Genomic DNA, 15,249 nt, shown 5'->3' with positions numbered 1-15,249 from the left:
GATGGGAACTCTTGTTTGCCCCGTTTTGGGGCCCGAGAGGAAGGAGTTCCCGTGTCCCCTCTTGGGAAGTGGGTTGTCTCTGGACGTGTCGGGTCTGTCCAGGCCCCAGCTCCCCGGGGGCCCTTCCATCCTGCTCACAGAGACGAGGCTGTTCTTTCTGCCTCCTGTCGGGCTGGCGGAAGAGTGGACGCCGACATTAACAAGGCCTTTACTTTGCTGTCATCTGAAGGGGCCCCCACGACTGCTTTGGGAGAAGAGGTGACATTCCTGTTTGCGTGCCCAGGGCGAGGGCAGGCCCCACGGTCCTTCATTTTGGCCCTGGTCGGTCGTGTCCTTGGGGACCCTGGGCCCACCCAGCCGGAGGAAGCCCAGGGGGCAGGCAGCAGGCGTGGTGTCGGCAGAAGCCGAAAAACCCGCCCTGGAACTCGGCTCGGCTGCAGGTGGGTGTCCTCTGGCTGGCACTGTGATTTGATTTGAAAAATGCTAAGTAGTTGCCAAATTCTAAAAAAGAGGAGTTTTCTCGTAAAAAATCCAATGTCTGTCTTCTCTGAAATATTGCAACGGAAGAGGTCTTCAGTGGCCCTGTTCCTGGCCTGGCTGAACAGGCCTTGTGCTTTCCTAGGAGGGTTCTCGTGTGCACGTGTGCGTGGGTGTGTGTGTAAACCGCGTTATTGCGATATAATACATATACCATACAATTAAAGTGTGCAACTTAATGGCTTTTTGTGCAGCCATCAACCCAAATCAAGTTTAGAACATCTTCATTACCCCCAGAAGAAACCCTGTATCCCTCAGCTCCTATTCCCTGATGACCCTCATTGGTCTACTTTCTGTCTCTATAGATTTGGCTATTCTGGACAATTCATACATGCTTACTTTTTATTTATTTTTATTTTTTAAGATTTATTTATTTGAGAGAGAGAGCATGAGCAGGGGGAAGGGCAGAGAGAGAGAGAGAAGCAGACTCCCTGCTGAGCGCAGAGCCCCATGCGATGCAGGGCTCCATACGGGGCTCGATCCTACGACCCTGAGATCATGACCTGAGCTGAAGCCAAGAGTCAGACGCTCAACCAACTGAGCCACCCGGGTGCCCCATATATCCTTGTGTTTTAAAGACACAAGCCAGAGGTTTAAAGGCCACACTCAGCCTGCAGACAGGTTTGTTTGGCTGTCATACTGTGTTTTAATTTGGGGGGTTTTGAATTCTCAAACTGGGAAAGGTTGCATAAATTCCTGGGTCACTGTCTGTCTTGAACAAAACAGGTTTGGCACATTCCCACCTGGTTCACTCTCTGGGGTCCAGTAGCAGCCGCCCTCTTTAGATGGGGAAGGGGTCTCCTGTTATCCACAATCCCCACCCCTCCCTGTTGTCTCTCTGCCTGGAAACTGGGTATTAGCTGCCACTCACTATCCTGTGTTTGCTCTGTGTTTCTTAGAGAAAAGTAGAAGGTTTCTTTCAAAAGTGAGAAACCGAAAATAAGCAGTGTGCAGAAAGCATATTCCCTTGTAGTCATTTCCTGCCTGGCTTCTGTGTCCACTGCATTGGAAGGTGGTAGGGTCCCAGTTACAACCGTCTTTTGTATGGGTATGGCATCTCACCGAGAGTAACCCAGAGAAGTTACTTCATTGACCCTTCTCAGCTTCCATCTCAAGACAGAGTCTGAGGATTGTTTTCCCCCAACTTTGAGATGGTAAACCAGGGCACGGAGATGTCAGAGTATAGTTAAGACCACACAGCATAACATGCAAGGGTGGGGCTGGAGCGCGGTCTGGGCTGCGGTTCTCAGGCTGCAGCCCTGCCAGGAAGGCTTGTTTCTTCCTCCTTCCCTTGCTCATTTTTCTTTTCTTCCCCGCTCCCTTCTTCCCTCCTTTCCTGCAACAGGTGTTCTCTGGGCACTGTACTGGTTACCAATTGCCAGGTAACAAACTAGCCCAAGTCTTCGTGGCTGAAAACAGCCACCATGTTATGGTACGTGATTCTGCAGGTCTGCGGGGCTCCCCTGAGTGGTTCTGCACCCATAATGCTGGCTGGGCTCGGGGGGCTGCGTTCTGCTGGAGCCTGGCTGTACGCAACATGGCCTCACTCATGTCAAGCAGTTGGTGCTGGCTGGGGCGCCTCAGTCCTCCACGCGGCCCCTCTCGTCCTGTGGTCTCTCCAGCAGCATTGCCTACACTAATTCACATGGCCATTGTCTTCCGAGAGGGTGAGTCAGATGCTGCAAGGTCTCTTGATGTCACAAAGCATTGCTTGCAGCCGTTTTATTGGTCAGAGCAAGTCACGGGCCAGGCCAGATTCGGGGGGAGGGAAGAGTGGATCCCACCTCTTCCTGGGCAGGGTGGCAGAATCAGATTGCACAAAGGTATGCAGACGGGAGAGAGTCAGAGGGACAGCTCCGCAAGCGTGAGCCACCTACTCTAGGCCCTGGGAATGCAAAGGTGAATGAAAGGCACTAAGACCCCTGCCCTGTATGGGCTTTTATTTGGGTGGAGGAAGATGACACGAAACAGGCAAAATGTATAAGATGTTAGACAGTGATGGAGGCTGAAGAGAGAAATAAATTGGTGCAGGACAGGGAGTGGTGGGGACTACAAGGCCAGGGAAGGCCTCACTGAGGAGAGATGGTTGAGCAAAGACCGAAAGGAAGTGTGCAGTGAGCTTTGTCAATAATGGGAACAGCAGGTGCAAAGGCCCTGGGGTGAGGATGTGGTTGGTGTAGTTGATGGGGAGTGAGCTGTGGACAGTGAGGTCAGAGAGCAGATGGAGGGTCCAGATGGCGTGGGGCTGGTGAGGCATCTATTAGGTGTTTGCTGAGGGAGGTGGAGGACAGGGGAGGACTTTTTTTTTGTTTCTAATTCAGATATAATTCATGTAACAAAACATTTACTATTTTAAAGTATACTGTTCAGTGGGTTTTAGTCCATTCACTATGTTGTGCAAACATCACCATGACCTCGTTCCAGAGCATTTCCATCCCCCAAGAAAGGAACCCCATGGCCGTTAGCACTTCTTCCCTCATTCTCCCGCTGCCCGTTACCCCCCAGCCAGTGATCTGCTTTCTGTCTCTGTGGATTTGCCTCTTCTGAACATTTCACCTAAAAGGAATCCTGTGATACTTTGCCTTTTGTGTCGGGCTTCTTTCACTCAGCTTCATGTTTTCGAGGATTATCCATGCTCTAACATGTATCAGGTCAACATTCCTTTTTATTGCCACATAATATTTCTTTTCTTTTCTTTTTTTAAAGATTTTATTTATTTGTTTGACAGCACAAGAGGGGCAGAGGCAGAGGGAGAAACAGGCTCCCCGCCGAGCAGGGAGCCCGATGCAGGACTCGATTCCAGGACCCCAGAATCATGACCTGAGCCGAAGGCAGATGCTTCACTGACTGAGCCACCCAGGCGCCCCTGCCACATATTTCCATAGCGTGGACGTGGCACATTTTGTTTGTTCATTCATCACTTGATGGACCTGAAGTTGGTTCCACTTTTCGGCTCTCATGAATAATACACACGTTTTCGTAAGAACATCGCGTTCCCAGTTCCCTGGGCTATGTTGCTGGGTCACAGGGTAACTTCATCTCACCTTCTGAAAGAGTGCCAGACTGGGGTCCACAGCAGGGCGCCGGGTCACACGGCCCCCAGCGGCGTGCCAGGGTTCCAGGGGCTCCCGACGCTTAGTGGCATTTGTCATTGTCCAACTTGCAGCTGTAGGGGTTCCGGTGGCCGCGAGGCCGGACGGCGGAAGACTTCCCGCCGACGAGGGCTTTGGTTTCGACAGAGGAGTAAGCGGAAGCGGGGGCCAGCGAGCGAGGACTGTGCCCAGTGCCAGGGTGGCGGCGAGGGGGGCGGACAGAAGTGGTGGGCTTCGGGCCACGGTCCGAAGGCGGCCCAGAGAGGATTTGCAAACACACTGGATGGGCCGGGCTGAGGAAGGAAGGTGCGTCAAGGATGCTCCCAGGTGCGGGCGCCTGGGTGGCTCAGTCAGTTAAGCGGCTGCCTTCGGCTCAGGTCATGATCCCAGGGTCCCAGGATCGAGTCCCATATCGGGCTCCCTGCTCAGTGGGGAGCCTGCTTCTCCCTCTTCCTCTGCCTGTCTCCCACTCCCCCTGCTTGTGCTCTCTCTCTCTCACTCTCTCTCTCTGTGTCAAATAAATAAATAAAGTCTTAAAAAAAAAAAAAGGATGCGCCCAGGTGTCTGGCCTGAGCAATGGACAGCGGGGTTTCCACTTGCTGAGTTGGAGAAGCCCATGGTGGAGGGTCTGTTCGTGGGGTTTTGGGTGCCCGTCACTGGTGGGCCGGGGCCGGCCCCGTTTTGGCTCCCTGGCATGCCCAGCTGGGAAGCTGGGATTGGCACTTGGGGAGTTTGATGTAAGAAAGGAGATGCCATGATTCACGTGTGTTAAAAATGCCCACCCACCGGCCCCGCTGGCCGTGCCCTGAATGTCACTCCAGGCGAGCCATTTGCCTTCCCCTCGGAGTGGGACAGTTTATGCCCAGGGAAGTGCACAGGAGGGCAAGGGCATTCATTTCGCTGACGGCTGGTGAACAAGGCGTGTGGGCTGCTGCCTGCAGGACTCTCATTTCTGAGGCCACTTAGGGGATTATCTCGAGAGAAAATTGTCCTGTGAATGATTTGTGGGCATGATGGGGTGGCTAATCCTGAGCTCCTTCCTGTTGGTTGGGAATGTCTCCGGGCTCGTTTCTCCTTAGCTGGCCAGTCAGCAAATGCTTTCTCAGCTCTCTCCTGCACTGGGGCCCTGCCCCAGGTTGGGGGGGAGAGGTGGGGGATGGAGACTGTAGCTGACAGGCAGCAATAAAGGGGACACATCTCCCCTCCTCTCCAAAGAGCCTCTTCGTAGTTATAAACTTCAGCTCTTCGGAGTGCTCAGGGTCAAATCTGGCTTCAGAGTTTATTAGCTGTGTGACCTTGAGCGAGTGACTTAAGCTCTCTGGCCCTCTGTTTCTCAGTCCGTAAAAAGGGGGAAATTATAGCCCCTACTGTGTAGAGGTCTTGTGAGAACCAAATGAAATAATCCCTATATTAGCAATTAGCCATTGTTTTTATTATCTAGTGAGATACATAAAGCAATCACTTATTACACACCTACTGTGTGTCAGCCTTCTGTCAACTGATCAGACCACGTTCATTACGTGAGGTTAACGTCCTAACAACCTGCCAGACCGCTGTGAAGGCAATGTCACAGGGGAGCCGACCGAAGTGCAGAAGTCACACCCTTGAATGAAGGTCCCACGGTTGGCAAAAGAGAGGATGGGATTTGAACCCGGGACTGACTAGCCTCCTTCCCGAACCCTCCAGGGTAGGGGGAGATGTGCTTCCTCTGAGCAAAGAGCTTCAAGCCCCGCCGGGGAAGGAGGTGGCCCGTCCAGCTGGGGCGAGGGCATCCGTGTCCCTCTGCAGTTTTTGCCTCCCTCGGCAGGTCTGGGGTCTGGGGTGTCTGCACCTGCACCCTGGGGGGAGCCTCCATCTGTGCCCATCTGTGCCCTTCTCCCGCTTCATCCCCCGCTCTGCGAGCAGAAGGAAGCGACCAACCTTCCTGTCTCCCATCTCTCTGGCCTCTTGTCTCCTTCCCTCCTTAGCGCATTAAAGGCTTCTTTTCCCGTGATCTTACTTTTTGGGGGGCGGAGAGAACTTCCTGTGTGTCTCTCAGTCCTCCCTCCGCTGTGGTCCCCTTCCTTGTCAAGCCTCCCCCGTGCAGGCACAGAAATAGTCCCAGCTGCGAGATGAAGGTTCCAGAGTTTAAAATTGCAACTCGGTACTATTTTTACTCCAGCTTTTTTTTTTTTTTTTGCACAGCCATTGATTTTGTGGTGTTAGCAATGGCTCCTATCACAAGCAGCGGGCCCCGGCAGGGCATCACCCTCTGTCCCGGGACAAGCAGGCGATGAGGGGAGGTGTCGGGGCGCAGGTACCAGGCCTGCCCAGAAATGTCTGGGGTTGCCTCCCTGGAGCGGAACCGTCCGGCCCGGGTAAGCCCGAGCAAGTGGCTCACGTTCTCGGCGACCTTTCTTGCTAGATGCCTGGTCATTACAGAAACAAAACAAAACCGAAAAGAGGTATTTTAGAAGTCCTGAACACGGTACATACTTAAGCGGGGAGAAAAAAGGTTCAAACTAATTTTTGCACAAGTGATTTAAACGGGGTTGTAAACTGGCGGACCCTTTCAAGGTCATGTTTGGCTTGGCCCGTGCTTGGCAGGACATGAATCCATGCTACCATTTAAAAATTGGGACATTTTCCATAACATTAAAATTTCTGGTTTCTCTTGAAAAATGGAAGGCTCTGGCAGCCCCGAGTCTGTGTTTACTGATGGCTGCTGGATGTTCTAGATTTGGGCAAGCACTTTCAGATCACCGCAAAGCCCCGGCAGCCTGCTTTACTCCTTGATGTCACTCATGACGTCACTACCCAGCCCTGGTACCTCGAGGTTTGAACCCTTCAGATAACATAAAGCACTCGAGTCTCCCTTTGTTAGACACTGTTCCCCAATTCCTACTCCCCAGGGCCAAGGAAGCACCATTAATAGGTTGCCAGATAAACTACAGGATGCCCAGTTCAATTTGAATTTCAGATTGAATGATCATTTAGTGTAAGTACATCCCCTAACTATTAGCAGTTTGGTCTGTATGGTTCCAGGCCTTTCTGGTAAACCACGTACGTCCTTCGTGTGTTGGTATAAGGATGGGTTTCTATTTCTGCCTCTTCTGCCTCTTGTGTTAACTCTCCGTGGTGTTTGTTAGGGGGTGTTTCTCACGTTTGTAAGAGCTTTGAGGCTGTGGACTCAAGCCCAGTGGGAATCCTGGCCCCACCACTTGCTAGCTGTGTGACCTCGAGCAGGCTTACCTCACCCCTGAGCCTCAGTTTCCTCATCCGAACAATGGGATAATAAGGGTAGCTTTGTCCTGTTTCCTGCTAGTTTTCATTCTTCTCCTCTCTTGTGAAATCTGCACGGAGTGGATGGGCCATGGTGGCTTTAACCAGGCCTCGGTCCACAGGCTGAGTCAAGATTGTGGCCAGCTTATGATGATTTTAAATGAGGCTAGGAGAGGTTTTGAAAAGGGAAAGGAGGTCTGAAGGGAACTGGGCAGATAATCTTAAGATTTAGTTTGCTTTAAAAAAAAAAAAAAAAAAAAAAACAGTGAAGGGCGTTTGTCTCCCTGGAAACCACTTGCTGATCTCCAGGATATTGTCTCTTTTCAGGCGAAGGAGGTGGAGGAGACCATCGAGGGGATGCTCCTCAGGCTGGAGGAGTTCTGCAGCCTGACTGACATGGTGAGTGTCTGCCTGGGAGGCGTGGATTTAGGCCCAGGCCAGACTCCAGGCCCTTCCTGGAGTTTTCTGGGGAAGCCATTTTGGTGGTGATTTAGCAACCAGAAGGAATGGGGCAGCGGCCAGCGGTGAGGGGAAAACCACGCGCACACTCTCTCTCACACTCTCTCGCGCTCTCTCAACACCAAGGCTTCCTGAGGCGGCCATCTTGATAACGCCCATCCCCCCCCAGATGGCTCTTATTCCACCGAGGAGCCCGGAGTGGGCCACCAGGTGGCACTCTCGGGCACCGATGCGGGGAGCCGTTCAGCGGGGATGCTAAGACTATATTTAACTTTCCTCGGCTCTGCGCGGTCCGCCAGGCAAACATGGAGACGGCCAGGAAATGGCTTCAGGCCTGCAAGGCCTAGAGGAGCCTCTGGCCCAGGCTGTAGCCCGAGGCAGGGTTGGGCGTCAGGTTCCTTCCCGAATCCTTTTGCTCTCTCGGCTTTTGCCTCCCACTCTGTTCTGTTGGATCAAATCCCCTTGGCTGGGTGGAGAAGATGGAAGATGGTGCCTTAGGCCCAGAAGACAAGGTCTCCACTCCAAATCCTGTAAAAAAAAAAAAAAAAAAAAAAATCTCCTCTAGATCCTCGTGTCCCCAGAACTGTAGCTAGCCAGGTGTGGGGCCCTGAGGAGCCATGATAGAATTTTCTGGAAGCTCCCAGCAGCCTGGGTTTAAGGCTTCTGCCCGAAGACCCAAAAGGTAGAGCTCCATATTGTGATCAGGCCCTGCCTCTCCCTGGAGCAGAGGAAGCCCAGCTGGACCCAGTGGGGTAGATTTGTGCCCCTGTGAAGCACGTGTCTGGAGACGTGTTTGTGAGAGCCCAAGGGTAAAACACTAACAGCAGACTGGACGTTTATTGAACACCTACTTGGTGCCAGGCACGGTGTGAAGCGTGATGTCCGTATCACCCCATTTCTCCTTGAAGCAGCACAAGGCAATGGGCACCGTGTCATCCCCATTCATTCAACAGACCTACCTCGTGCCATCCTATGGGGACACAACAGTGACCAAGACAGAAATGTCCTCAAGAGAACATGTGTGTGTTTTTCTCTTGAGAACCAATTTTCTAGTTTGGGTGTGGGTCCAGGTGGGAGCCAGGAATGAGACAGACTTTGAACAGCCCAGATAGTCCTTTCTTCATCACCAGCCATTGGGCACCTTCCCTGACTGGGCGCCATGGTGAGCCTGAGGGTGCAAAGAGAGTCAGCTTTGTCTCCGTTCCCCCTGCGTATGACCAGGGCTGTCACCCAGTGTTGAAGCCCCAGCCTGAAGGTGTGTTCCAGGTGCAAAGGGAGACTGCAGAGGTCTTGAAGAGGGAGAGAGGGTCTAGAAAGAACTGGGCACATGATCCTAAGACTCAATTTGCTTAAAGAAAAAAAAAAAATGAAGAGCAGAGGCGTTAAATTCTGCCTGGGAAATTGGGAAGGCTTTGCAGAGCAGGTGGTGATTAATTTGGGGCTTGAAGAAGGAACAGAAATAATTCAGCCGCTGGGGAGGGTGAGCGTCCAGACAGAGGCACCGACCCGTGGGCATCGTGTGCTGGGCACAGTGTGGACCCTGGGGGCCCACAGACAGGGGGTGGATTTGGAAGATGGGTGGACTGGTGACCCAGGGACACTCTGTTCTCAAGTTCAGCCACCCTCCTCCTTGAAAGGAGACCCATTACCTGCCTGAGGGGAGAGCTTGGGGCAGGAGTCAGCCTGGATGGGGAGAGGTGCCCGGCCACCCTGCCTTAGAAATCGTCAAGGCTTCCCAGGGTGGGAAGCCTGTGTGTGTCACCTGGAGGCCAAGGGGTCAGGCAGCGCTGACAAGGCCCTCCTCGAACCAGAAGCCTGGCGATGCATTTCTGCAAAGATTTTAAGACTGAGATCATGCACATGACCCATGGACCCAGTCCCGCCTACAGATATGTTGGATGTTTCTGGAAGGAAAAGAAAAAGGAATTTGCTGCTGACATTTATAGAATGTCATGCAAAAAATCAGGATTTCTGGCTTCTTTTGGAAGAGCAAAGATCTGGCTCCCCTGGGGTGCGTGGGCCCACCTGGCCGGCATCGGCCAGAGTGGTGTCGTGGTCACCCCGCTGTGGACAGCGCGTGAGCTCTCCAGCGGTCGCCGTCCACTGCTCCTGTGAGGGGCTCCCCGACTCCAGGGCCACCTGCCAGGTACATCCATCACGTGCTCGTGTGTTTTATGGCAGAGTGTGTTTCTCAGTACTTTGGGCCCTACTGAAAGCAGGCAAATGAAACGAGACCAAGAGGGTCCTGTGTTTTAAGAAAGGGAACAGAGTGGGTTTCCCATGGGGGGACAACCATTTCATGAGTGCGTATGTAAACGAGTGCACCTGCACGAAGAGAATGTGTCTGGTACGATGCTTTTGTAGCCCCCGCAACAGTGCTCAGTGCTGACGCCGTTTAGATTCTGGAAATCCTCCTGCCCCAGCAGCTGAGGCTCAGTTTACCTGGTGCATCTGTGCACGTGGCACGGAGAGAGGCGTCCAGCTCTCAGCCTTGGCTTGGAACCTCCTTTTCTCGTTTGATCCAAGCTAGGGATGAGTGGGGACCTCTGGGGAGCAGGTGATGTCACACCATGGACACTGTCCCCTGGGTCCCTGCGTTGGCCTTTGGCAACACTGATCAAGTTAGAGGTCTGAGAGAGGCCAGGCTCCCTGGTACACAGTCCAGAGGGAAGCCGCTCCATTTCCGATCACATCAGGCTGTTAGGAACGAGAGTCCGGCTTCCTGTCTGATGAATTAACTCCACAGCCAGCCTGTCCTTGATTGCTCTATGTGACTGGAATTCACGACCCTGTGCCTGCCACCTGTTTAGACCTTAGATATAATGCTGGTAGCTGCCACTTTGAGCTCTGACTCTGCCTGCTGTGGGGCCTTGGGCACAGCCCGTCCCCTCTCTGTACCTTTCTTTTCTCTTCTGTAAAATGGACATAATGGTCCTGATTGTCTATGGCTGCATCGAACTACCCCAGAACTTAGAGGTGTGTGTTACGCGGGCCAGGGCAGGGCCCAGAGGGGACGGTGCATCCGAGCCACGTGCCACTCGCTGGGGCAGGGATGTCCAGGTGGCTCCTTCTCTCACTCGTCTGACATCTGGGCTGGGAGCGCTGCGCGGCCGGGGACCAGTTGGTGTAACTTCTCCCCACGCAGCCTCTCCTCGGGGCTGGCCTGGGCTTCCGTAGCGTGGCGTCTGGCCTCCCGAAGCAAGCATTCCAACAGAGGGGAAGTGGAAGCCGCCAGGTCTCCGGAGGGTTGGGTATGGAAACTGACGGTCTCACTTCTGTCATATGTTACCGGTCACAACAGTCAACACACCCAGATCCAAGGGGAGAGGACACAGACCCCACGTGTCCATGGAAGGAATGGGAAGAATTTGTAGCCCTCTTTAATCTACCGCAAACGGTATCCTTCTCCTCAGAGTTAGGGTGCGGACTCGATGAGGCGGGGATGTGCTCGTTCCGTCCTCTAGACTGACCACAGTGAAGAAGACCGACGGTAGCAAGTGCGGGCAAGCGTGGAGCAGCAGAAACACTTGTTCACGTGCTGGTGGAAACGCCAGATGGCACAGCTGCTTTGGAAACGGTGTGGCAGGTTCTTACGAAGTCACACGTGCGCTGACCCTACATCCCAGCAATTGTAAAGCGAGGTAGTTACCCAAGAGAGATGAAAGCGAGGGTCCACAGAGACCCGTACACAAGTGTTCCAGAGCAGCTTCGTTCACGATGCCCCGAACCAGAAGCAACCCGAATGCAAAAGAACAGAGCGCCCCGAACATCATGGGTGCCTCACAAATGTGAAGCCCGGGGGAAGGAGTCAGACACAGATTTGCACGGTGGTGGAAGCCGGATCGTGGTCCACTCTGGGAGGGCGGTTGTGACCGGAGCCTTCTGGGCTGATGGGATGTTCTACACGTTGGCTGGGGTGCTGTTGATGCAGATGCGGGCACACATACACATTCGTCCAGCTGCCCGCTTAAGGCCGAGCCCTTCGCCGTCTGTCATTTCCTACATTCAAATGAAAATAACTGCTTAGCAGGATGCCAGCTCTGTGGGAGGTGACCCATGTATGGTGGCTCGTCATTATCAAAGCACCAGAAGGTCGTGACGCTGGTGAGGATTTGTACGGCCTCCAGCTCAGTGCCCTCTGGAGTTTGGGCACCTTGTCCGAGCCCTCAGAACCCCACCCCTGGCAGGGAGCAGACTCTTACTTCGCTCACATGGATGGAGAAAATTCTTTGTTGGCCTTGGTCCAGCACTTGCATTTGGCATTGGTGTGTGTTCTTGGGTCAAGTGCATTTGGCTCTCCTTCCTGGAGGCCCTGAATCATCCTGGACAGCCGTCTCTGCTCAGTGATAACCCCCACATCCGCTGCCCTGACTTCTGGGCTCTGGAGGCCAGCTCCAGGGAGGTGGGTAACCAGGCTGGGGAAGGGTCTGCCAGGTCCTCAGGCCAGTAAACCTGGCTGGGCGTTCGTCCTGGCAGAGGCTCAGCCAGCATTGATTCTTCACTGACCTCTCTTTGCTCAGATGCATGTGACATGATGGTGTGAAGTGGGTGTGAGGAAAGAAATGTGTTGCTTTCCTTTGACTCCCCTGTAAGAAGAGAAGCGCCCAGGGCTGGCACGGACACCATGCTGGGAGACTCTAGAGAGCGGTAGGGACTATGGTTAACCAAAGGGGGCAGGTGTACCCAGCTCTAGCCGATTGCTGTCACATGGGACACAGACTCAGGGCGGCCAGGTCCTCTGCTTTTTCACAAGAAGCTAGAAATCTGGGCTTCTCGGGAAATATCCTTCGTTTCCGATCGTGGCACCTGGTGTGGGTGCGCTTTGGTTTTTCTCAGACATGACGCAGGCTGACTCTGCAAGGCCTGGCAGAGCATGTGCACAGACCTCTGGTGTCACCGGTGGCCTCAGACCAACCTGGATAGGAACCTTCCATCTGCCACTTGGTAGCCTCGTGACCTTGGGCCATCGCCATTTCGTTTTCCTGTCCTTGCTCATTGTCCTCAGCCACGAAAGGTTGAAGATAAAATCGTTTCTGATTCACAGGGCCTGTTCTCAGCACGTGGCGAAGGTTCGTGGGGTGCTGGCCTTGTGCCCCTCCCACCCTTATTTTCCGCCTTCCAGTTCCCAGCTCAGGGGAACCACAAGAAAGGTTTGGGGGCCTTTCAGACCCCCAGGATTACTCTCTACTTTCCCCCCACGCACGTGCAGCCTGCCACCCGGGCAGCTTTAGCTAGCTCCCCATGGCCTGCAATTCCAGTAATCGGAGAGGAGCCTTCAGAGAGGGGCCTTCTTGCCCGGCCCCAGATGCTCTCTTCCTTGGGTTCCTTCAGAGCTAGAGGAAGGGAAGGACGTGCTCCGTGAATCTCCTCTCTGCAGCATTCCCTTCTCTTTGGTGGGTGGGTCACTAGGACCAGGCCCTCCTGATTTTCTTTGTTCTCACCCTATTCGTTTTCTTAGAAATTAGCAGAAAGAAAAGATTGGCGTTTGATCCACTGTGTCCCGACCCTGCTGTGAGTTATCTACTCTTCGTTGAGTCACTGAACCTTGGTGATTTCTCCAGTTTAGCCTTGTGGGGGAGAGGGGATGGGTCTGTCTCTAGAGATTTGGCCTTGGGGGAAGAAAGGGAAAATATTGAGGGCTTTTTCCTGACAAGGGGCAAAAATGCAGGTGCCTACAGGAGCCAGGCAGGATCTGGACCTGAGTGAAGGGGGCAGGGGGTGAGGCATTAGGGAGGGGTGGTGACTGTGTCACGAGGGAGCTCATGCCCCACCTGGAAGTTGCCGCCACTGCTCAGCCCAGCCTTGCGCGCCGGGGAGACTTAGGCCCAGTGTTGCCAGAGGGGCTGACTTTTAAGACACCTTGTAAAGCCCCACTTAATCACTTGAGTATTTTATTTATTTATTTATTATTTTTTATTTTTTAAAGATTTTATTTATTTATTTGACAGAGAGAGAGAGAGACAGCGAGAGAGGGAACACAAGCAGGGAGAGTGGGAGAGGGAGAGGCAGGCTTCCCGCCGAGCAGGGAGCCCGATGCGGGACTCGATCCTGGGACCCTGGGATCATGACCTGAGCCGAAGGCAGACGCTTAACCACTGAGCCGCCCAGGGCCCCTCACTTGAGTATTTTAAAGCCATGTTTATATGTTTTGGTTTGCAATAGTTTTAGATTTACAGGAAGACAGCAGAGATGGTACAGAGGGTTCCCACATGCCCCTCAGCCAGCCCCCCCCCCCCCGGGGCGAGCATCTCACGTGGCCACAGTACCTTCACCAGAACTAGGAAGCCCACATGGGTGTGTTGCTCACTAAGCTCCACACTTGATTCTCCTTTCGCAGGCTCCCTACTGATTTCCTCTTTCTGGCCAAGGTCCCACGGTGCATTCGGTTGTCCTGTCCACTTGGTCTCCTCCTCTGTGACGTTTTAGTCTTTCCTGGCTTTTCGTGACCTTGGCAGTTTTGCGGAGCTCTGGTCAGGTATTTTGTAGAGGGTCCCTCAGCTTGGGTTTGTCTGATGGTTTTCTGGTGGTTGGACGGGGGTGGCGGGTTTCTGGAGAGAATCCACAGAGGTGGCATCATGTCAGGGGCGCTTGGCCCCCGTGGTCCCCTTCCCGTGGCCTGTGTCCCGTCATTTCTTCCTGACAGACTCTCATGGATTCCTGTTGTCCTTCGAGTTATAATCCCATATCGCCTTATGTATTCTCTTGTCCAGATTATTCCCGCTACGGCCATTTGGCTCTTTCCAGTTGGCTCCTGTGTAAACACTCCCTTACAGAGCGCCTGGCTGGCCCCATCACTGGAGCAGGCGACTCTCGATCTCAGGGTCGTGAGTTTGAGCCCCACACTGGGCATAGAGATTACCTAAGGAAAAATATGTTCAAAAACAACCAAAAAACACTCCCTTACGTTCTGGAACTAGAAGAGTCTCCAGGGGCTTGTTTTCCCTGCCCCACCTCTAGAATCAGCCATTTCTCCTAAGAGCCCCGCTTGAATCTTAAAGTTGGAAATCAAGTCAAATTAAAAAACTCAGACACTTTGCGAACCACACGAGGTACATGTGTGGGCCCCATCCAGTCAGAGGTGGTCTTGTTTAACCTCCAGAGCATTCTTTCAAGAGAAGTACTGTATGGTCCCCATCTTATAGACCAGGAAACCGAGGCACGGGGAGGTCAGGGCAGAGACGGAGGCCAGGCGGCACAATGCCAGATGCCACCCTCTCAGGACCTGTCTGTGCCCTTGTGGGGCCAGGACGTGGGACAAGAGTGTACCCAGGACGGTGACTTGGAGCCAGGTGCCCAGGGAGATGGCAGCACTGTGACCAGAGGAGGGGGACCAGGAGGGAAGAGTTTGGTTTTGGACACTCAGGGAATGGGGTCGCTTCTGAGACCCAGGGCACATCCTGAAGGACAATGGGAGCAGAATTCCAGGAGAACCACAAGAAGCCTCATGTGTTAGGCAGAAAAAGGAGGAAAAACAGATAGTTTTGCAGGCATTTTTGAAATTAAAATTTTGTGCTGAGTTGTCACTGTGTTAGTTATCGATTGTTGGTTAACACGCTGTCCCAAAACTTTTGGTCCTCACTACTTGGCGGCGCCTGGGGGTCAGGCGTCCGTGCGGCCATGCTGGGTGGTCCCTGTGGTCCCTGTGGTCCTCCTGGCAAGGTGTTGCTTCTGCTGGGGCAGGACCACGTCCAGCGAAGCCAGCAGTTACGTGCCTCAGTTCCTCTGTCCCTAGCCACGCAGGCCTCACTGCCATGGCAATTGGCTGGTGATGGAGAGGCTCGGTGAGAAAGAAGATGGGGGAGGGAGAGGGAGCGTGCATGAGCTAGAGAGAGAGAGAGAGAGAGAGAAAAGGCCAGCAAGCTGGGGGGACAGTCCTCTGGAACCCTGTCTCCAGAGTGAC

General features: G+C 53.5%; 1 protein-coding gene across 5 annotated transcripts in view; it reads left to right on the top strand.

Annotated features, from left to right (window-relative positions):
- Positions 1–15,249, top strand: part of BCAS4 (breast carcinoma amplified sequence 4) — an 84,452-nt gene that overhangs the window by 7,946 nt on the left and 61,257 nt on the right. For all 5 annotated transcript variants that reach the window (XM_081832593.1, XM_081832595.1, XM_081832591.1 and 2 more), the window contains exon 2: positions 7,218–7,289. In XM_081832593.1, coding sequence (XP_081688719.1) covers positions 7,218–7,289 — 72 coding nt within the window. The remainder of the gene's footprint in view (positions 1–7,217; positions 7,290–15,249) is intronic.

The sequence above is a fragment of the Leptonychotes weddellii genome, chromosome 10, assembly GCF_054177405.1.
Source record: "Leptonychotes weddellii isolate Sample4059 chromosome 10, ASM5417740v2, whole genome shotgun sequence".
Taxonomy (NCBI): domain Eukaryota; kingdom Metazoa; phylum Chordata; class Mammalia; order Carnivora; family Phocidae; genus Leptonychotes; species Leptonychotes weddellii.
The sequence above is the reverse complement of the archived record's forward strand: the minus strand, read 5'-3'. Positions and strand labels throughout refer to the sequence as shown.